Source organism: Barbus barbus (genome assembly GCF_936440315.1).
Source record: "Barbus barbus genome assembly, chromosome: 12".
NCBI classification, from domain to species: Eukaryota; Metazoa; Chordata; class Actinopteri; order Cypriniformes; family Cyprinidae; genus Barbus; species Barbus barbus.
Genome location: NC_136740.1, coordinates 28,042,562 through 28,064,434, shown reverse-complemented (window position 1 = coordinate 28,064,434; position 21,873 = coordinate 28,042,562). Strand labels below are relative to the sequence as shown.

The 21,873-nt window shown below is 37.3% G+C and overlaps 2 protein-coding genes across 4 annotated transcripts; one reads left to right on the top strand and one right to left on the bottom strand.

Moving 5' to 3' along the window:
* Positions 1-321: 321 nt before the first annotated feature.
* LOC306878508 (RNA-binding protein 8A) lies at positions 322-9,903 on the bottom strand. Its single transcript, XM_079430950.1, has 6 exons — positions 9,378-9,903; positions 8,892-8,951; positions 8,733-8,810; positions 6,341-6,477; positions 1,037-1,173; positions 322-877 (listed from the first exon to the last, which is right to left on the bottom strand). The coding sequence occupies exons 1-6, from the start codon at positions 9,442-9,444 to the stop codon at positions 832-834; spliced, it is 525 nt and encodes a 174-aa protein (XP_079287076.1). The 5' UTR covers positions 9,445-9,903; the 3' UTR covers positions 322-831.
* Positions 9,466-19,615, top strand: LOC306878509 (apolipoprotein A-II-like; the record flags this gene model as incomplete). Of its 3 annotated transcripts, XM_079430951.1 has the most annotated exons (5): positions 9,466-9,650; positions 15,150-15,235; positions 15,351-15,420; positions 15,643-15,769; positions 15,892-16,198. In XM_079430951.1, 3 exons carry the CDS (start codon positions 15,375-15,377, stop codon positions 16,109-16,111), a joined length of 393 nt encoding a protein of 130 aa, XP_079287077.1. The 3 variants fall into 3 exon arrangements, with proteins under 3 accessions (XP_079287077.1, XP_079287078.1, XP_079287079.1); XM_079430952.1 differs by lacking the exons at positions 9,466-9,650; positions 15,150-15,235; positions 15,892-16,198 and adding an exon at positions 19,396-19,615 and having other exon boundaries at positions 15,375-15,420; XM_079430953.1 differs by lacking the exons at positions 9,466-9,650; positions 15,150-15,235; positions 15,351-15,420; positions 15,643-15,769; positions 15,892-16,198 and adding exons at positions 18,603-18,648; positions 18,882-19,008; positions 19,396-19,615.
* Positions 19,616-21,873: the final 2,258 nt, after the last annotated feature.

Here is a 21,873-nt window from a genome sequence, read left to right as displayed (position 1 = left end):
GACATTCTTCTGTGGTGTACATTCCAGTTCTGACGGAAAAAAAAATGAGAAAAGCATATAAAATATTTTTATAATGTGTTTAAACTCAGTTTAAAGTTGGCAAATATCTAAAGTCATTTTATGTCCCATTTAAAAAAAAAAAAAAAAATACTGGTAAAAAAAGAATGTCAGTAAATACAAAAACATAGTTAGAATAACTTAAATTATAAAACTATTTGGTGTCAATATTAGTCAATGGATTAAAGTCTTTGCAAAAATTTGCACATGACAGGATGGTTAAATTAATCTCAAAGAAACTCATGACTACTGCACATGACATTTGACTTCTGGGCGACCCTATTTTTATTTATTCCATTTTTGTACTGCATTCATTTGGGTAAACTTGTAAATTCTTGGTAAAAGTGTAATTGTGAAGAAAGAGTATGGTTCAGATGTAAAGCATGAAACCAACAAAGATCTCAAACCAAATTAATTTATTGGAAATATACAAATCCCTACTCAGGTTTCAATGGGTTTCAATGAGTGAATTACATGTCTACATACATTGTAAAGTGTACTGCCACTAAAAAAAAAAAAAAAAGTAAATAAAACCATGGTGGAAATACCGACAGCTTCAACACATGTATGCTTCAGCAGTGTCTGTCATTCTTTAACAAAAGATTTACAGACAGTTGTGAATAACAATTAAGACAACCCCCCCCCCCCCAAAAAAAAAAACACTAAAATCCTCAATTTAGAGATACACGCACACTCCAATCTGACTCCGAACTGTCTTGAAAAACAATGCCATACTGGCTGGGAAACGGACACTGGAGTCAAAAAGTGGGAAAATCAACGTCGCCGCCTGTCAGGGCTTCTACTGCGTCTTCTTCCACCCCTAGAGGAAAGCACAGCGGTCCATTAGTCATGTTGTATTACGACCTGTATCATCAACCAATTCAATAGAAGACATATCCACTACCAATGAAGTTTGTGTGAGCGAGTGAAAAGGTCCGAGTATATAAATCCGGTTTAACAGGATCAGAAACTGACTCACCTCCTCTTGCTCTTAGGGGGTCCTCTTACAAAGCACCAGTCAACGCTGATTGGTTGCCCCATAAGATCCTGGCCATTCAGCCCTTCCATCGCTGCCTGTGCTTCTTTGTAGGTCTCATACTCCACCAGTGCATAGCCCTATGAAAAACAAGTCTCATTATTTGCCAAGATAATGTTTCCAACAACACATGACGCCCACAAAAGGGATGTTTTTCCATTTGGTTGCCTGGTTCCAGAACTATCTTTTACATGCTTTGTCTTGAAACAGTCCAAACTAAACATTTTATGCATTAATGTGTGTCAGCTTGACCCGAGAAAACAAACCAGCTAGCAAAAACAGGGTCGAATTCGATTGACCAAAATGGGTTTCTCAATGGCAGACAGTGATATATATATATATATAAAATAACTTCATCTAACATGTTCACATAATAAAATAGTGCAAACTAAACTTGCTTTCTTTCCCTCACCAGTCCTCAAGTTTATTGAAAGTGCTTGAATAGATAAAATATTAAAGATGCACAACCCTAGTCGAATGCAAAGCTGCTTTAAATAAGTTGATTACCAGAATGCTTAAAAACAAGAAAGCATCAATATCATATGAAACACCATCCAAACACGTTCATTTTGAGATTGTGTTCTGTTGAAAACACTGCCATCTGGTGGACAAAATCAAGCACATTCAGGTGTATCCCTGTTGTATCAGATTCTACAATTCATTCCTTTAATTGGGAGAAAGATTAGCAAGCTTTTCAAAGCCAATATATACAGAAGGGGGAAAAAAAACATTGATCCAATAAAACCATGGCAAATTTGAAATGTCAACAAAAAAGTCTGTCATTTGTAGGATCAGTTATTTCAACACCACAGAAAATAGCAGCCATTATAATAAAATATTCAAAGTAGGGCTGTCAAAAAAAAAAATGGAATTTCGAATATTTGTTGAATAAAAAAAAATACATATCCACATTCGAACGTTGCATTCGAATTTTAGGTGTGCGTCAGGCAGCCTTATCAGTGGCGCACGAGATGCAATGAAGATGTAGGTAGATGTCATTGCATTTTAATGCTTTTTTTAACCTATCCAGTTGAAGTCACTGGATACGTTGTTCATTCAAAATACTGTGGAAAAAGAGAACATCAAAGCGGAGATGTTGTTTGTCAAAACTGAAACCAAGCCGTTCACACAGAATGCATAGTTATCGCATTTTCTAGAGGGACATCACCTTTGCACTCGCGTCTCGCAAGAGAGTCGTATATTTAGAAAGCCATTTAAAATTATTGTAAGTTCAACTTTGAAAAAACATGTCATTTTTAAATGAAAAAAAATAACATTACTCTTTGTGATTGGTTTTCCGTGCTTTGTATCAAACTGTGTATATACATGATGCTTTTGTTTCTAATTGTTTAAGCAATTTAATTAATAATTACAGTGGGTACGGAAAGTATTCAGACCCCCTTCAATTTTTCACTCTTTGTTATATTGCAGCCATTTGCGAAAATCATTTAAGTTCATTTTTTTCCTCAATGTACACACAGCACCCCATATTGACAGAAAAACACAGAATTGTTGACATTTTTGCAGATTTATTAAAAAAAGAAAAACTGAAATCTCTATTTTCGCAAACGGCTGCAATAAAACAGTGAAAACTTTAAGGGGGTCTGAATACTTTCCGTACCCACTGTATACACTCACCTAAAGGATTGTTAGGAACACCATACTAATACTGTGTTTGACCCTCTTTCGCCTTCAGAACTGCCTTAATTCTACGTGGCATTGATTCAACAAGGTGCTGAAAGCATTCTTTAGAAATGTTGGCCCATATTGATAGGATAGCATCTTGCAGTTGATGGAGATTTGTGGGATGCACATCCAGGGCACGAAGCTCCCGTTCCACCACATCCCAAAGATGCTCTATTGGGTTGAGATCTGGTGACTGTGGGGGCCATTTTAGTACAGTGAACTCATTGTCATGTTCAAGAAACCAATTTGAAATGATTCGAGCTTTGTGACATGGTGCAGTATCCTGCTGGAAGTAGTCATCAGAGGATGGGTACATGGTGGTCATAAATGGATGGACATAGTCAGAAACAATGCTCAGGTAGGCCGTGGCATTTAAACGATGCCCAATTGGCACTAAGGGGCCTAAAGTGTGCCAAGAAAACATCCCCCACACCATTACACCACCACCACCAGCCTGCACAGTGGTAACAAGGCATGATGGATCCATGTTCTCATTCTGTTTACGCCAAATTCTGACTCTACCATCTGAATGTCTCAACAGAAATCGAGACTCATCAGACCAGGCAACATTTTTCCAGTCTTCAACCGTCCAATTTTGGTGAGCTCGTGCAAATTGTAGCCTCTTTTTCCTATTTGTAGTGGAGATGAGTGGCCTTCTGCTGTTGTAGCCCATCCGCCTCAAGGTTGTGCGTGTTGTGGCTTTACAAATGCTTTGCTGCATACCTCGGTTGTAACGAGTGGTTATTTCAGTCAAAGTTGCTCTTCTATCAGCTTGAATCAGTCGGCCCATTCTCCTCTGACCTCTAGCAACAACAAGGCATTTTCGCCCACAGCACTGCCGCATACTGGATGTTTTTCCCTTTTCACACCATTCTTTGTAAACCCTAGAAATGGTTGTGCGTGAAAATCCCAGTAACTGAGCAGATTGTGAAATACTCAGACCGGCCCGTCTGGCACCAACAACCATGCCACGCTCAAAATTGCTTAAATCACCTTTCTTTCCCATTCTGACATTCAGTTTGGAGTTCAGGAGATTGTCTTGACCAGGACCACACCCCTAAATGCATTGAAGCAACTGCCATGTGATTGGTTGATTAGATAATTGCATTAATGAGAAATTGAACAGGTGTTCCTAATAATCCTTTAGGTGAGTGTATATGGTTAAACATTATTTTAAACATTATGCACATTTTTCAAAGACAGTCATGTTATTTTTTGCTTTGAAGAACCGTGGATTAGTAATATTTTTACTCGATGCACCCTCTTGTGGCCTCAGGAGAGAAGCCCTCTAACTGAAATTAGGCCTTTTAAATTCTAATATAATTCGGATTTTGATAATATTTAGGTACAAAATTCAAATTTAGTTTTTCAGCCATTTTGACAGTCCTAATTCAAAGTCATTATATGTTGTCCTAAAACAAGAACGCATTTTGGTTTTAGGACAACTTTGATGAAAGGTTTTGATCCACTTCAAATGTTGACTACTGTGTTAGACTTTAACACTGTCCGTCATTTTGGGTCGGGGTCATAAAAATCCTGTCAATCTATTATTACTTGTCACTTTAATTGCCATATTTTAATTATAACATTTAATTGCTTTTATTTTTATTTATTTTATTTTTAATCATGAACATACAGGACAAGCATATAGGCTTATGCATTTATTTAGCCTATTTATGAAGAGAACGGATGAAAAGAGAATCTGCATCACTTTTCATGTTCAACACCACAACCCACAGTGGAAGTCACTAAAAAGAACAAAATATGCAAGGGCTGGGTATTAAAAAAAAAAAAAAAAAAAAAAAACGATTTCTTGATTTTAATAGATTCTCGTTTTTAATGAACCAATATCGATTCTTAAATTCCCAATCAATCTTTTGGTCTATGCTGCTTTTTTCAGTTGATGAATGAACACTACATAATGCACTTCTCATTTAATAAATCACAACCGGCTAACCTTTGTGCTTTGTTACTTTTGATAAGAAACAAAGCCTCAGATTTCAAATTATGTGGGAATTATAGTTTCAAATTACAATAGATCACCCTCAGTGTAATCTGTCAAAGTGACTGACTGTCTTCAGACTTTCCCATCTGTAAATGACGGAATATATTAGATTATAATCTAAAGTGAACATACTAGGGATGCACCGAAATGAAAATACTTGGCCGGAGCCAAACAAAATGAAACACTGGGCCAAAGACCAAAGACCGAATACCGAACACTGTTTTTCGCATTTTTATCCCCATGTAGGCCTATTTTGACTTTTTTTCACCACTGCATAAATTAAATAGCCAAAATATGCTTTTTACTGTTTTGTCCTGCTTTTCAAATAAAAAATAAATTACAAAACAACGATTTAAAAATATTTACTTAACACTGAACATTTTTTAACATTCTATCAGACATTATACCAAAGCAGCACAATTTAACTTAAAATTAATAAGTTAATAAATAAATGTTTTGGCCATTTTTCAGACCCCCTTCTTGAATCAGGCATGTACTTTTTACTGTTAAAAAAAAAAATTAATTTTAGCCTTGCTGAGCAGAAGAGACTTCTTTTAAAACATTATATTACAGATCTCAATTTGAACACTATTTGTGAATGTTATAATAAATGTATAGAGCTGTTGTTGGGTAATTACTATTACCATTTTTATCGTCTTATTTTGTTATTTTACAGAACAACAGTAAAATTACAATTCAAACATTTATGAATGTTGATGGAGTTGTTGATTTTCTTAGATTTTATTTGGGCAGAAACCTGCAGGAAGATCTTAGTCTTCTATTTGTTGACAACAGCATGCAGATACTTAAATGATTCTCATTAGGAATTTGGAAAGATGTTTGTCGCACGCATCACATTGTCACGTGTCTTTAAAAATATATATAAAAATGTTACTGAGCAAGAGACGAGTAAGTGTTTCAGCGCAGATTTCTCTCACGCTTTGGACTTTGAACCCTGGCGCCACGAGCTCGTGCAGCGCTGTTTGAATACATGCAATTCATCCGTGTATTAGAAAACATAACATTCTGCAGTTTATTTACTAATGGTTTGAGGCCATTTCGCAATTTCAATCATCATAGTGAACAGCAACAACCACCCCTTCCTCTTCTCATCGGAGACATGAGATGCAGCGCTAAGCAGTCTCTTACTGTCGGTGCGTCGTGCTTGTAATGATTTTTGCATCTTTCTCTGACAGTTTTAAATGCTTCCACACTACAGATGTGTTTGGCGCATTAGTGCGCGCCTCTATTTGATCATTGTTCGGTATAATTTATTCCGAAATTCATACAATTTCGGTTGCCGAACATTCGGTGTATCCCTAGAATATACAGTAGTCAACATTTGAAGTGGATCAAAAAAGTTCAAAGTTGTCCTAAGACAAGAATGGGTATTGTTCAAAATTAGTTTCAAACTTTGATGAAAGATTTTTATTCACTTCAAATGTCGACTACTGTATTTTTGTCGTCATCTACAGACAAGCGAGCCTTCAAAGAACCAATCAAATTTTCATTACAGACATTTCACGGAACAAGAGAGCGAAAAACTGCCAACTAACCTTAAGGTAACCGGTTCTTCTGTCCAAATTTAAATGCAGATTTTTAATCTCTCCATATTCTGCAAACTTATCGTGGACATCCTCTTCTGTCGCCTCCTCATGCACTCCAGTCACAAACAAAATCCATCCTTCAACAGCTGTAATGACACCAAAAATGTAAAACATTGTAGCCACTAAAGTTCTATCATGAGGTCACTGGGGTCAATTGAGAGAAGTCAGATGCTATGTAGTAGTGTTGACAAAAGACCCAGTACTTCAGTACCAAGTCGGTACTAAAAAGATGAAAACATCACGGTACCAGCTTCAACCCTGTTCTTGATGCGCTATCCGAAAGGTGTGCAGATACGCTCTCTTCATAAAAGCACTGAGACGTGGCGACATCAAAAGGAGTAAACACATCAAACTAACAAAACACTTTAAAGACCGACACCTGGATCAAATGAAAGCGTTCAAGCAGGTAAGTTAATTTAATATTTAGATCTTCTGTTATGAATATTATTCCATTTTAATTTGAATGTCGGATTGAAATGAACATCGCCGTTATTAGTGGAGTTAATCGTTCGCATAAGCACGGCTAACGCTAATATAATATAAGTTTCTTTATTAACTATTTAATGCTCCTATAACTTATTCGGGCAGAAGAAACATGAGGACATGATGGTATTTACTATTTTTACACACTAGAGGCTTTTAAATCAATTGTAAATCTAAAATGTGTGTGAATGTACAAATGGTTAACAGTGTTTATGTCATATCAGTCCGTCAGAAAAGCAGTTCTGGGATATTTTTTTTAGCTAGTTAGTTGTTATTCTTGGCTGGATAAGGTCTTAAAAGCCCTTCAACATTAAATATGTACACAGTTTGGATTAAATAAAAGTACAGTCAAATTTTGCTTCCTGTATAGACTTTACACTAAAATACCAAACACTGAATCATTCATGTTTGTTCATTGAAAAATTTTGTTTTCAAGTAAAAAACTTGATTTTATGTATTAGTAAATTTTGAAATTAATCCTAAGAAGAATAATTCCCATATAACTAACTATTGTTTATTGATAGGTCATGTTATATAACAAATGGAATCTTATTGTAAAGTGTTTTTAATACTCGTCTTAAAATATATGCAATCTTATCTAAATTTATTATAAAAGCTGAGGTTTGTTTTTTACTGAAATGTTATATTGTAGCTGGAGTCAATGATCTAATGTTGCATTTGGTCAGACTCAGCCCATTGCTTTACTTAAATTATATTTTCCTTTTACAGCTGCAGGCTGAGGAAGATCATGAAATGCACCATCAAACCCTAAAACAGGCAAGTTTACAGTTTTTCAGCAGCAGCAATGACAAAAACATTTGGGTGAAACTTGTTTACCTTTTTGTTTTTTTCATACTTTTATTACTTGTGGAAAAACTTGAAACAATTTTAAATAAGCATGGCATTGATTTTTGTACTGTTTTATTTTTGTTTAACTTTAATAAAAAATAATGCATTTTTTAATTAGCATTGCTTAATTGCGTTTTGCTTTGGTACCGAGAACCAGTGGTGTAATATAACGAAGTAATACTTCGTTACACGAGTATTTTTTGGGAGTATCTGTACTTTACTTGATTTTTATATTTCAGCCAACTTTTACTCCACAACATTTCCTAATTAAAATGTATACTTTTACTCCGATACATTTCCCTGAAGCATATTCGTAACTTAGTACAAAATAGTCAGAAGTCACGGACTGCAGGAAAGTAGGTTTGACAAATCAGTGGTCTAGCGCTTGCAAGTTAGACTCCTAAAAAAAAACAAAAAACACCTTTGCTCAGTGCAAACAAGTGCTCACACAAACGCTGATAATTTTGTTCTTCCACTCAAGTCACGGTTGGTGTGTGCGGTATACAGTAAAGACCATCGACTCTACCGGGCTGGGACACCGGCAAAGGATACAAGTATCGCTTTTTATTTTATTTATTCATTTTTTTCCTTGATATGTTTACTATTGAAATGTTGTTGTATGCATTTGTCAATTTTATTTAATTTCTGTATTTTCTTAAATGGGTGTGTATAGAGTATTTACAGAGTGTTAGCTTTTAGTGTTAGTTACTTTTTCTTATTTGTAAGTCGCTTTGGGTAAAAGCATCTGCTAAACGACTAAAAGTAAAGCACTTAAGCACAATAAATATCACATACTTAAGATTTTTACTCAAGTAATATTCTAAACGGTGACTTCAACTTCTACCAAAGTAATTTTCTGGTAAGATATCTTTACTTTTACTTAAGTATGGCTTTCAGGTACTTTATACACCACTGCCGAGAACTATGGATTTTCACTGGTATTGGTACCGAATACTGAAAAGTTGGTACCGTGACAACACTACCATGTAGTTCTGTGAGTTATACTTACATCTCTGTGGCCCAGGCTCATCTCCATCCTGCTCTACTGTGTCATAGTCCTCTCTGACTCTAGACCTCGCTCCTTCCTCTGTCGAATAAAGCAGCAAACAACATTAACACATGATTTATTAAGACGCCAAAACACAAGATTGGGGATGAAGTGACTTACCTGATCCAAACCCACGACCCTTCCTCCTCTTGGCTTTCTCTTTTAACTTGTGAATGCTCTCTGTAAAGTCAACAAAGGAAAATAATCACTCTTACGATGCATTCGAATGTACTGAATGAACGTTTTTAAAGTCAACTTTATGAAAACATAAAAATAAAAAGACCGCCTGTCTTAAAAAACGAAGCACTAAAACACAAATACAATGAGCCTACATACAATATTTATTCATTTTTGGCCATGACAAACATGGAAAAAAGTAACACGTGTTAAAACAAAACCAAAGCACGGCAACAAAATAAAGTATAAATACAACATCGCGCGACTCGTTTGAATTAGCTAACTATTAGCAGGCGAGCTAATCGGACCAGGCCCGCGGGACATAAACACGAGTATTTCACTCATTCAACACTAACAAACAGGTGAATTCTGGCTATATAAAATAAATAAACCGTCTGTGCACCGTCTGAATGTAAATAACAACTGTACCGTCGCCATCCTCGTCCATAGGAAAGTCTTCACCTCCCGCTTCATGAAGATCCAGTACGTCCGCCATGATGCCTGATTGTGAGTGAGCGAGTGCGCGGTTGCGAGCATGCGCAGAACATCCGATGAGACGCTGCGTCTTGTTCGATTCCCATGCTGTTCGAGTACTACGCCATCTGTTGTTTTGGAGGTGATAGCGTAATCAATTATTACACTATAGACCCCTTCACGGTTCACGCCACAGGAAAACTCGCAGTTCTCAGTGCGCATGTCGGGGTAAGAAAGTTCATTCCATCCCATTGAATTGTGTGCAAACCAGAGAATTTCTCGTCAAGAAAAAAATGCCTACTTGTTGCATCGTGAAAATCGCACCAGTTCTGGAGTCAAGTTTTTCAGGATTCCTGCAGTATCTCAACCGTTTAAAAAAAAAAAATAGACGACATATGTGTCTGCAAGCTAGGGACAATGCTACGATCAAAGAGGCTCGTGTTTTTTGTGCTCACTTCATATTAAAAATTCAAAGTAGTCTACTATGTACGCGTTGCTACGTATGCCTGTATTAACCGTGTGTTATGTGTCTTTAATGACATGTCTGAGTATTTTTTATTATTTTTTTCTTTGACCTCATCACGCACTTACGTGTATATGGATGTATTCGTGCAACAGGGTTTTCTAGGGAAATAAACCCATCAAGTCAAGGAAATCAGTCTACAGTGCATCTGTCTCAAGTCGTGGCCTAATGGTTAGAGATTCTGACTCATAATCCAAAGGTTGTGGGTTTGAGTCTCGGGCCGGCAGGGATTGTAGGTGGGGGGAGTGAATGTCCAGCGCTCTCTCCACCCTCGACTATACCACGACTGAGGTGCCCTTGATCAAGGCACCGAACCCTCAACTGCTCCCCGGGCGTCGCAGCATAAATGGCTGCCCACTGCTCCGGGTGTGTGTTCACGGAGTGTGTGTGTTCACTGCTGTGTGTGTGCACGTTGGATGGGATAAATGCAGAGCACGAATTCCAAGTATGGGTCACCATGCTTGGCTGTATGTAATGTCACTTATTTATTTATTTATTTTTTTAAATACTTACCCTGCCATGCAGGTGCAATTTGCAGTATGGATGTAGTCTTCCCGCTTGTTGATTACAACCCAGGCTTGGTACATAGAGTTGTTTATATCATCGCCTATATCGCTATATAAAAGCATCTGGACATGCCCACAGACTACATAATTATAGGCGTCTAGCGATTTGTAGGCTCTTAGTTTTTCGCATGTGTAAACACTCAGCTTGTCCATCAGACAGCAGGCGGGCCAGTGAATATCTGGCCACTTGCTAACGTTGTCTACCCATTCTTTTAGGAGCTCGGGATCAGGCAGACAATCGCCATTAGCTAAAACAAGTTTAGAATGGTACTGTTCCCGGTCCTGTGGTGTCAAAGACCTTGACACAATATGCCGGTCTATTAGCCGCGCTATTTTTCTGACCCCATGCTGCGCGCGCACCCAACCGAGGCTTTCAATGTTTACAAACATTGAAGGGGTCTATAGAAGAAGAAGAAGAAAGAGCTTTTATAGCCAAGTATGCTTGCACATACAAGGAATTTGTTTCAGTGCCATAAGCTTCCAGTTCACAGAGACAACAGCAACACACAGACAATAAAAATAATGCAGGGGGGTTTCTCCTGAAGTCCACTATCTCTCCACTGTTTTTAGCGTGTTGCGCTCCAGGTTGTTTAGACTGTGCCAGACAGCCAGCTCTTTAACCTCCTGTATGTAGGCAGACTCGTCACCGTCCTGGATGAGGCCAGTGAGTGTGGTATCATCTGCAAACTTCAGGAGCTTGACAGAGGGGTCTTTAGATGTGCAGTCGTTGGTGTAGAGGGAGAAGAGCAGTGGGGAGAGAACGCAGCCCTGAGGGGCACCAGTGTTGGTGGAGCAGCTGTTTGACATGAATTTCCCCATTCTCACTAGTTGCTGCCTATCTGTCAGAAAGCTGGTGATCCACTGACATATAGAGCTAGGGATAGAGAGCTGGGTTAGTTTGGTCTGGAGGAGTGTAGGGATGATGGTGTTGAAGGCCGAACTAAAGTCCACAAACGGGATCCTCACATAAGTCCTTGATTTGTCCAGGTGTTGCAGGATGTAATGTAGTCCCATGTTGACTGCATCATCCACGAACCTGTTTGCTCAGTAAGCAAACTGCAGGGGGTCCAGTGATGTCCTTCAGATAAGCCAGAACCAGTTTTTCAAATGACTTCATGACGACAGACGTTAGAGCCACATGTCTGTAGTCATTAAGTCCTGTTATCTTGGGTTTCTTTGGAATAGGGATGATGGTGGAGCGATCTGTGTGAAGATGGGGGCCAGCTGGTCAGCACAGGTTTTCAAGCAGGCTGGTGTCACACCGTCTGGGCCTGGTGCCTTCCTTCTCTTATTCCTCCTGAAGACCTGGCGCACATCTTCTTCACTGATCTGAAGTACAGGAGTGGGGGAGAGTGGGGTTGCAGGTGTTAACGGTTGTGTAGAGAGATGGTCAGGACGGGTGTGGGGGGTTTAAAATCTACAATAAAACTCATTCAGATCTTCAGCAAGTTGTTGATTCACCTCAGTGCTGGGGGATGGTGTCCTGTACTTGGTGATGGCTTTCAGGCCTTTCCACACTGAAGCAGAGTCATTGGAATTGAACTGATCTTCCAGGTTTTTAGCGTAGGTCCTTTTAGCCACTCCAATCTCCTTATTCACTGTGTTCCTGGCCTGATTGTACAAGACTCTGTCCCCATTTCTATAGGCGTCCTCTTTGGCCTGACGAAGGTCTGAGTTTTGCTGTAAACCATGGCTTATGATGGCGCTCTGCCCCATGCTGTGCATCTCCTGCGTCTCACGGACGAGCCGTTTACACGCAGCCTGTCTCGTAATGCTCTTTTATACTCACGGTCCATGGCAATATGAACGAGGCCTGACGTATGCGCGCAACCTGTCAACTCACGCCTGGCTCCGTTTAAAACGAATGTAAATTAAGTCTAACTGCTTGCCAATTTCACTTGGATGAAATGAAACATTCAGCACATTTCCCACTTGTTCTTAAAATCCCAAATACTTAAAAATGAATAAATCAGCCAACATGTAATACTTTAAAAATTGACTAAAGAAATACAGTTCTTTATTTATAAAAAATAAACACATCTTTCCTGTGAAATTCAATAATTCTGTAAATGTAGTAATACCATTATAATCTTCCCTGCAGAAAACAACAACAACAGTAGAACTCCTCCCAAAACACAATAGAAAATGTAATGGATTTAAGGGTTATAATGGGAATTGTGTTGGTTTTAATGTAAACTATAATGGTGTCTACTGGTATTTGATGCATTCTATTGGTGGGATATAATCTAGCAGATGGCAACCAATAGAACAACAGTAATTCCTATTGGAATAATGCCCAAAACAAAAAGGAATTCTGTAATGGTTTTTATGGAAACTATAAGAATTTCTGTGATGGTTTCTGTTGTTTTTGTTTTGTTAAATTTTTTTCCAGCAGGGTAACGATACTCATACTGTGCTGCGCATTAGTGAAAATATTGAACTGAAGCTTGACTTTGCAAATTTAAAATTGCAATCGCAATATCTGTCAAAAAAATCGCAATTAGATATTTTCCCCAAATCGCACAGCCCTAGTGGGAATGCACATATCCTCGCAGTAACTGAAATATAAAGTTACAGTCTCTGTGAGCTAGTCCAGATTGGTGGCAGCAGCTTCAAAAACACTCCAAGACAGGCTTGTAAAACCCGCTCTGTCTCGTTGGTCCATCTCTTTACAGTCCTTACTACAGGTTTAGAAGATTTAAGTTTTTGCCTGTAGGTTGGTATAAGATGAACCAGACAGTGATCAGAGAGCCCCAAAGCTGCCCGTGGAACAGAGTGATATGCATTCTTTATTGCTGTGTAACACTGATCCAATATATTACTTTCTCTTGTGGGACATGTAACATGCTGTCTGTATTTTGGCAGTTCACGTGAGAGATTTGCTTGGTTAAAGTCCCCAAGAATGATTAAAACAGAGTCTGGGTGTTGTTGTTCTGTGTCTGTGATCAGATCGGCGAGTTTCTGTAGAGCTGAGCTCACATGTGCTTGAGGTGGAATGTAAATACTCACGAGAATGAAGGAGCAAATCTCCCGCGGCGAATAGAAAGGCCTGCAGTTGATGAAAAGCGTTTCTAGAGCTATATACAACCCAATATAGATAACAAACAAGAACAAATAGGGCAGGAATTAAACATTATATTAAATAAACATCAACAACACAAAGTATAAACGATACATTTATTATTAATTTGTACAACTAAAAAAAAAAATGTCTTGGTGTCTTTTTTACTTAGCGAGTCTCTGATTATGTCATTTTAATTTAGACGCAATTCTAAAAATATTGCATTAATAAAACTGTTTATCATCCTCCTTAATACATTTTTTTCTTTAGTCTTAATTAATTGTTCTTTCTGTTCTCATGTCATATGTAGTATGAACCAAGAGCTCTTAAAAACCACAACAAATTCCTTGTGTGTTTGCACACACTTGGAAAATAAAGCTAATTCTGATTTAACATGTTTTAAAAAAACACTGACGATAAGTGGTAAAGTTCATAAATTCATGATAATCTAAATCTACTTTAAACAAGGTTCAAAATTCTCTGAGTGTAAAGTTCAATGTTTCTAACATTGTACTCCAATAATTCCTTTATTGGGCAAATGGAGACAAGATAACCAGGACTACCTGACTGTAGATATTCCCCCCTCTCCGCAGTCTTAGATAAATCCAATCAGTTTGTGATAAAATAACAGCTGAGTTGGACAGTGTGGACGTGTAAGTCAAAGCCGATCCGATGTCTGCTAATTGTTTGTCATTAGGCTACATTTCTTCTTTCAAAGTCGATTTACTATGTAAAATGTATAGGTGCCAAGGAACTCCTAATATGATCATGGCAGTTTGAGGGACCCCATCCCAAATTGTTTTTTTACACAACGTGTAAAATATATTTGGATAAATATATAGTTTTTATTATGTTACATTATTATTTATTTTTTCTATTCACTATTGTACTTAGATTTATTTCTTTATGCATATATTTATTTATTTATTAAATCGAATGTTTTATGTAATTACCAAATGTATTGAGTCACTAGTTTTTATTTACCTTAATTATTTTTATTTTTTTATCATTTATACACTTACACTTTTTTTTAAATTTTTTTCCACTAACTTCACTGATTTTTTCACAGGCCCCCTGCACCCTTTATGACCTCTGATGGTCCCCAGACCCCAGTTTGAAAACCAACGATGTCTTTGAAATTTATGAAACTCTACATCATAGATTTATTAAGGATTATTAGGATTAGGTTTCCATGGACTATAAATCTAGTAAAATAAATAAAGATCTGTTCACTTGAGTAAGACTTGTTGAGACTGTTAAGTAAGGTTGTGTGGGTCATACACAGTATAACCTAGATTTACCTTTCCAGTGTTCTGAGAGTTAAAGCACCATATAGACAAAGATATCGAAATGTGCTTCATTAATGAATTAGGTATGATTCTTTTAATATTAAATATTTAATATTCCCTCAATATATCCTCGCATAAAATTAATCTCATGAGGTGATTTGAAACATCACAAAATGCATCATTTGAGCACAAAGAGTAAAAGAGATTGCTGCTGAACTTTGATTCAATCACTTCAGTGTAAGTTAGAGCCTAAATGTTCTGTGTTAATGGATGATTTCATCAGCACAGGTCACCCTTTGAACTTGTCCCAGGACTATATAAACCCACGGCTCTTTGGAGAACGCACCATCAGCTCAAGAAACCCTGGAAGCAAGGTAAGATTACAGCTACATTGTATGCATGGTCATGCCAAACTTTCCTGTTGATTCTTAATGTACATTTGAGGATATGACCAGAAACTGAAATCAATTATAGTCTCTTTCTGTTCAGGCAAATCTCGCTCAACCTGTAACCATGAAATTCTCCCTCATCGCTGTCCTTGTTGTTGCTCTGGCCATTGGTGAGACTTTACACTGTTAACTTGTGATGCTCTCAAGATATTTTGTTTTGTAATATGGTAACTCAGTTAGTTTAGGGGTTAAATTACATAAACTATAACAATGTGTGCGGTGGGTATTTTATTAGTACTTAACATAACAGAGTCTATCACCTGATTTAGCTTGAATGGCTGAGAGTAAAGACGCAAGACTGTATTGATCAAACATCTCTGTTCGTGTTCCAGGCTCTGAGTCAGCTTCGCTGGTCAAGAGAGATGCTCCTGCTGAGCTGGAGAAGATCGCCAAGTACTTCCAGGATCTTGTGGACAACCTGAAGAACATTGAGGGCCCTGAGCTGGCCAACAAGGCCAAGTAAGTCCATCATCGTCATGCACTGTGGTGGAATCTTCATCTCAACTGTGAACTTAAATGATCAAGACGATGATATATTTGAATTGATTTTATTAATGAATTGTCTTTGGTTTGTGTTGTAGCGCTTACTTTGAGCAGAGCAGAGCCCAGCTCCAGCCCATGGTTGAGAAGCTCCAGGAGCAGCTGAAGCCCCTCTCCAGCAACATTGAAGACCACATCAAGCCTCTGGCCGCCTCCGTCCAAGCTCAGGTCGCCCCCCTGGCCGGCATGGTCCAGACCCAGGTTGAAGATGTCCTCAAGTTTGTGGCTGACCAGACCAAAGCCATCCTGCCTCCCCAGTAAAACCATTGCTTAGTTCTTTTCCATTTGGACACAGTCTCTTTGTATGCATGCTGGTAGGTCTGAAATAATAAAATGGAGTAAAAACTGACCACTTTGTAATGGCTGGTTATTCACTTGTCTTACATTGTCAGTGGACAAGATTAAATTTTTAATACTTTTTAATATTTATTTAAACTTTTTTTTTAATTTTTTTAGAAAACCCAATTTCCAACACTTATTGTGAGAAATAATGTAAACAAAATAGGGATTTTTAGTAAGGCTGTAATTTTAAAATACAATAAAGTGGGTGATGATTTGAGGGTAGCATGTTTAATACTTTTACTTACTTTAGTTTTACTCTTTCATTAACAAAACCGCTTAGACTAGTCAAGTTGGGTGCTTTTCTGCAAAGGGGACAGGACGACTGCACCGTATTGAGGGGAGGATGGAGGGAGCCATGTATCGCAATATTTTGGGCAACAACCTCCTTCCCTCAGTAAGAGCATTGAAGATGGGTCGTGGCTCGGTCTTCCAGCATGACAATGACCCCAAATACACAGCAAAGGCAACTAAGGAGTGGCTCCGTAAGGAGCATTTCAAGGTCCTGGAGTGGCCTAGCCAGTCTCCAGACCTGAACCCAATAGAAAATCTATGGAGGGAGCTGAAACTCTGTGTTGCCCAGCGACAGCCCCAAAACCTGAAACATCTGGAGAAGACCTGTATGGAGGAGTGGACCAAAATCCCTGCTGCAGTGTGTGCAAACCTGGTCAAGAACTACAGGAAACGTCTGACCTCTGTAATTGTAAACAAAGGTTTCTGTACCAAATATTAAGTTCTATTTTTCTATTGTATCAAATACTTATTTTATGCAATAAAATGGAAATTAATTATTCAAAAGTCATACAATGTGATTTTCTGGATTTTTTAAATATTTTGTCTCTCACAGTTGAGGTGTACCTATGATGAAAATTACAGATCTCTCCATTCTTTGTAGGTGGGAAAACTGGAAAAATCGGTAGTGTATCAAATACTTATTTGCCCCACTGTAAGAATCATATCAACTGGCTTAAATAGCCTATACTTTAACACTGCAAACAGTTTACTTAGCTAATATTTTTCATTACATATGATTTTGTATTGATGGAAATGATTGCCTGCCCTGTTGAGGTGTTGACACGAGCGAGCAGAAAACAATAAATTGCATGCGTTAGTGTTCGCCCACAAATTTGGAAGTACGTTTGTTACATCGAAGAAATTCAGTAATAAAACAGTGCGACTTGTGAAAAAGGCTATGGGCACTGTTTGTGCTACAGCCATAAATGATAGGCTACCTCAAATCATATGATCATATAACAAGTAGCCTAAGAAACCATCCAGAACACTATAGCAATCGCATTGCAACACCTGGGTGTTCCTGATTCTAAACTGAGTTCAAGAACAGGTTTTTACAGTGCACATTTTAGAGCATTGTCAAAATATTTAGTAAAATCATTGCATTTAAACTTATTAAAATGCATTTAGCTGTATTTACAATATAAAACAAGGTAAATGTTCTAATTATAATAAGCTATACAGTTAGCCTAAATGCAACTAATTTAATAGAAAACAAATGTAATTTATTTTTTTTGGTCATTTTAAAGGAACACTCCACTTTTTTGAATATAGGCTCATTTTACAACTCCCCTAGAGTTAAACAGTTGAGTTTTACAGTTGACTCTTCTGTAGTTACATCATGTATTAAGACCGATGAAAAATGAAAAGTTGCATTCCGGCATAATAATCAAGGAACTTTGCTGCTGTACCATGAATGCAGCAGGCGCAATGATGTTACTCAGCGCCTGAAAGTAGTCCCCAGCTATATCATAACTAGTTACCTAGCTGTATTTACAGAAGAGTCAATCTTTAATTAGGAAAATTATCGAAACTCTTTGGTCATTTTTGAGCGAGATGCTATTGGTCTAACCCGATTCAATGATCTATGCTAAGCTAAAAGTGCTACCGCCAGACCCGGAAATTGGCTGAAGGGATTCAAAAACGGTAAAACTCAAATGAGCCTTTTTTGTAGGTTCCTTTAAGAGGCTTAGGTTACCTTCTCTAATCTTACTTTCAAATATTCTAATCCCAAATGACAAATAATAAAAGCAATGAAACATAATTAAAACAAAACAGCATTTCATAGACCATGCTACCAGTGTCACACAGTCTGCTTTCATCCTAATTTTACTGCATTAAAATATTTTATGCATGCAAAGACTCAAAGACAGTCATGAGACAGTTTCATACAATAAAAGAAAAGGAAAAAACCTAGAGGTACAATGACGTTTAGGTAAAGGCTGCGATGAAGTTTATGAATAAAACTAAATATCAACACATTCACATCATCTCACCTTACAAGCAGTTTATTTGAATCAGACTCCAAAAGCAATGGTCATGTCAAACTCTGCTGTTTATTCTTAATGTACATTAATTATTGTCTCTTTCTGTTCAGGCAAATCTCACCCAACCTGCAACCATGAAATTCACCCTCATCTCCATCATTCTTGTTGCTCTGGCTATTGGTGAGACTGTAAACCATGTTAACTTTTGATGCTCCCAAGATATTTGGTATTTTGTGTATGTGATACGGTAACACAGACAGAAACTAGAACAATGTGTGTTGTGGGTATTTTATCTTCACTTTACATAACAATGTGCCCTGTAGAAACATCCAGACTTTCACCTCATTTAGCTTGAATGGCTGAGAGTAAAGACGCAAGACTGTATTGATCGAACATCTCTGTTCGTGTTCCAGGCTCTGAGTCAGCTTCTCTGGTCAAGAGAGATGCTCCTGTTGAGCTGGAGAAGATCGCCAAGTATTTCCAGGATCTCGTGGACAAGCTGAAGAACATCGAGGACCCTGAGCTGGTCAACAAGGCCAAGTAAGTCCACGATCATCTTTGTGCAATGAATCTGCAACTTAAACAATGTTAGTGAAAGACACAATTGGCACTCAGCTGGTCTTCATTGATCATTACACTCTTAAAAAATAAAGGTTCTTTATTGACATCAATGGGGTCTTTTCCATGCACAAGTGGAAAAACTAAATCTTGGAAAATCTTCAGATTAGGAAAAAAGTCTTAAAAGTAAGAACTGTTCACTGAAAAGTTATTTTGTGAACCTAAAATGGTTCTTCTATGGCTTCACTGTGAATCTTAACTTTTCAGAGTGTACTGTCAAAAATAAATATTAGTATGAATATAAGTCCTTCATATAACTAATGGTTCAGGCAGAAGAGCAGTACTGATTAATCTTGGTTTGTGTTGTAGCGCTTACTTTGAGCAGAGCAGAGCCCAGCTCCAGCCCATGGTTGAGAAGCTCCAGGAGCAGCTGAAGCCCCTCTCCAGCAACATTGAAGACCACATCAAGCCTCTGGCCGCCTCCGTCCAAGCTCAGGTCGCCCCCCTGGCCGGGATGGTCCAGACCCATGTTGAAGATGTCCTCAAGTTTGTGGCTGACAAGAGCAAAGCCATCCTGCCTCCCCAGTAAAACCACAGGAATCATTCTTAGTTCTTTTCCATTTTGTTATCGTTATGTATATTTAAAATAATAATAAAAAGTGATTTAAAGGTCAATGTAAGATCTCCTTTTTTTCTCACAATCTGTTTTTTTCCGTTGCACATCTCACATGTATTAAATGCAGTAGCAATTTAGTTTTTCTTGTGCTACTAGGACTTAATTAAAATGAAGGAAGCCATCTAAAAACAACTAGACAAATCAAAAATTATATAAATCTTTTAATTTTCACAATACTTTAAATGTGTTTGAAAGTGAAACAATTCCTATAAAATATATTATAGTAGTAATGTTTCTTTAAAAAATACATATTTATTATTATTATTATTTTACCCATAGATTTGTTTTTGAATCCATATTTAATATGTATGCTCTGAGGACAGATGGTTGGGGTGAGGGAACATCCAATGTCATAATTTATTAGTACATTTGTGTCATTATCTCTAATTGAATTAAAATAAATGTTGCTATTTTAAAAGATTGTGGGACATTTAAATTTCAGTGCCATATCTCAAGGATCAGTGACACATTAATATGTAGGTCTGTTTTTAATTAAAGATTTAATGATTTAAGGGCATTTTAACAAAAATATTTTTATACAACTCCTAAATTATTTATTTATTTATTTTATTGGTGGAGCAAAAATAACCTAAAATGCCCATATTGTGTCTGAAATGTTAAATGTACACTTTTTTTTAGCATAACTTGTGAAATAATATCACCATCATTTTGTCATTTGAATTTATCTGGTTGAATCTCAATTTCACATCCAATGACAAAAAGAAGCCCAGGTTTGTCAATTTCTCTAATCAGCTCTCTTCTTAATTCTACTACAGAACAATATTTTATGCGAAGAAACAGAGGCAGCTGAATCACAATAAGAAAAAAATATATTAAAAAATACAGAAAAACTTACAGGTGTCAGTTAAGTTATCCTAAATAAAACTTAACACACATCGACAACAACCCACATACATCTGAATAACCACACAAGCAAATTTAGGTACATTTATTTCCAAATGAATATCCTCAGTTCATGTCAGTCATTTAATTTGGCAGCAGAGGGCAGTGTAAATAAATAAACTCTGCTTATTTTCTGTGTGCATAGAAGGCATTCATCTCAGTGCCGTGAGGTAGACTATGATTTGTTGTCTTCTTAGACAATAAAAACAACAAAATCACTAGTCTTCCACACGGCAATGGACTTCTCTGACTAATCACAGAAAAAGCTGTTTTCTTTCAAAAAAAAAAAAAAAAATCTAATATGAAAAATCTAATTCTTATCAACTAAAGAGGCATGCATTACGACTGGTGACATCTGGAAATTCACATACAAGCTCTCCAGTCGTGATTTTATTCGCCACTTCTTTCCGTCAATGCAACACCTGCATGGCCTGCAGACTGCAGTCACTGTTCCATTTGAGCACAAATCAATGATTTATATACATCTGTCTGAGTTTTAACATATTATGAAGCAATAATTTGGTCGTTTATCAGCTCACATCCCCAGTACCATGTAATATCTGGTGTGAAGGTCACACAGGCGTGAGGGACACGCTGTGAGTCCGCATGACCTTCTCCTTGTACAGCGAGATAAATAAACTACAGCGAGCTTTTCATGCACATGTCAGCCTTCATAAAGCACATTTTTGTATCTCTCTTTGAAATCCAATGCCATGTGTTAAACCTTTTGGAGGTGTATATCTGCAAAATGCTGTTTATTCCAAAGCAAAATTGCATCATTTGACAAAAACGAATAAAGGAAATTAACGGAACATTACCAGTAAAACATTGTTCAATGTCTAAAAAGATATAAAACTATTGTATTTTCCTTCTTCCAAATTGATAAAAACTTACCAGAATGGTGTACAAGCACAAATAAGTCAACGATTGTCCTTTTTCTGTCTCATTGATCTACTTTTCCTTGGCCCATATGTTCTGAAATATGCATTCAAAGTCCTTAATAGCTGGTGACCTACAAGGATGGATCAAAAATGGATAAATGAAAATAAAGCAGATGATTCAAGGCAGCAGAATTAATATCAAATAAAGCATACATGAAGGTATGTCCTGCCCGTCACAATAACTTCAAATAAAATAAAACACTTGGTACTCACCATGAACAGCCATTGTGCGTCTCTCAAAGCGATCAGTTTATAGTCGAAAGGGCTTGCCTTTGAGGAAAAAGAAAGAAAAATAGGCAAAGAAAAAGAGGAAAAATAAGGCTGATA

Excerpts from the sequence above, each read along its gene's own strand:
- LOC306878508 (XM_079430950.1), bottom strand. The coding sequence starts at position 9,444 with ATGGCGGACGTACTGGATCTTCATGAAGCGGGAGGTGAAGACTTTCCT. Across the intron at positions 8,952-9,377 it reads TATGGACGAGGATGGCGACG|AGAGCATTCACAAGTTAAAA; the intron begins GTACAGTTGTTA and ends TTGACTTTACAG. Across the intron at positions 8,811-8,891 it reads GGGTCGTGGGTTTGGATCAG|AGGAAGGAGCGAGGTCTAGA; the intron begins GTAAGTCACTTC and ends TTTATTCGACAG.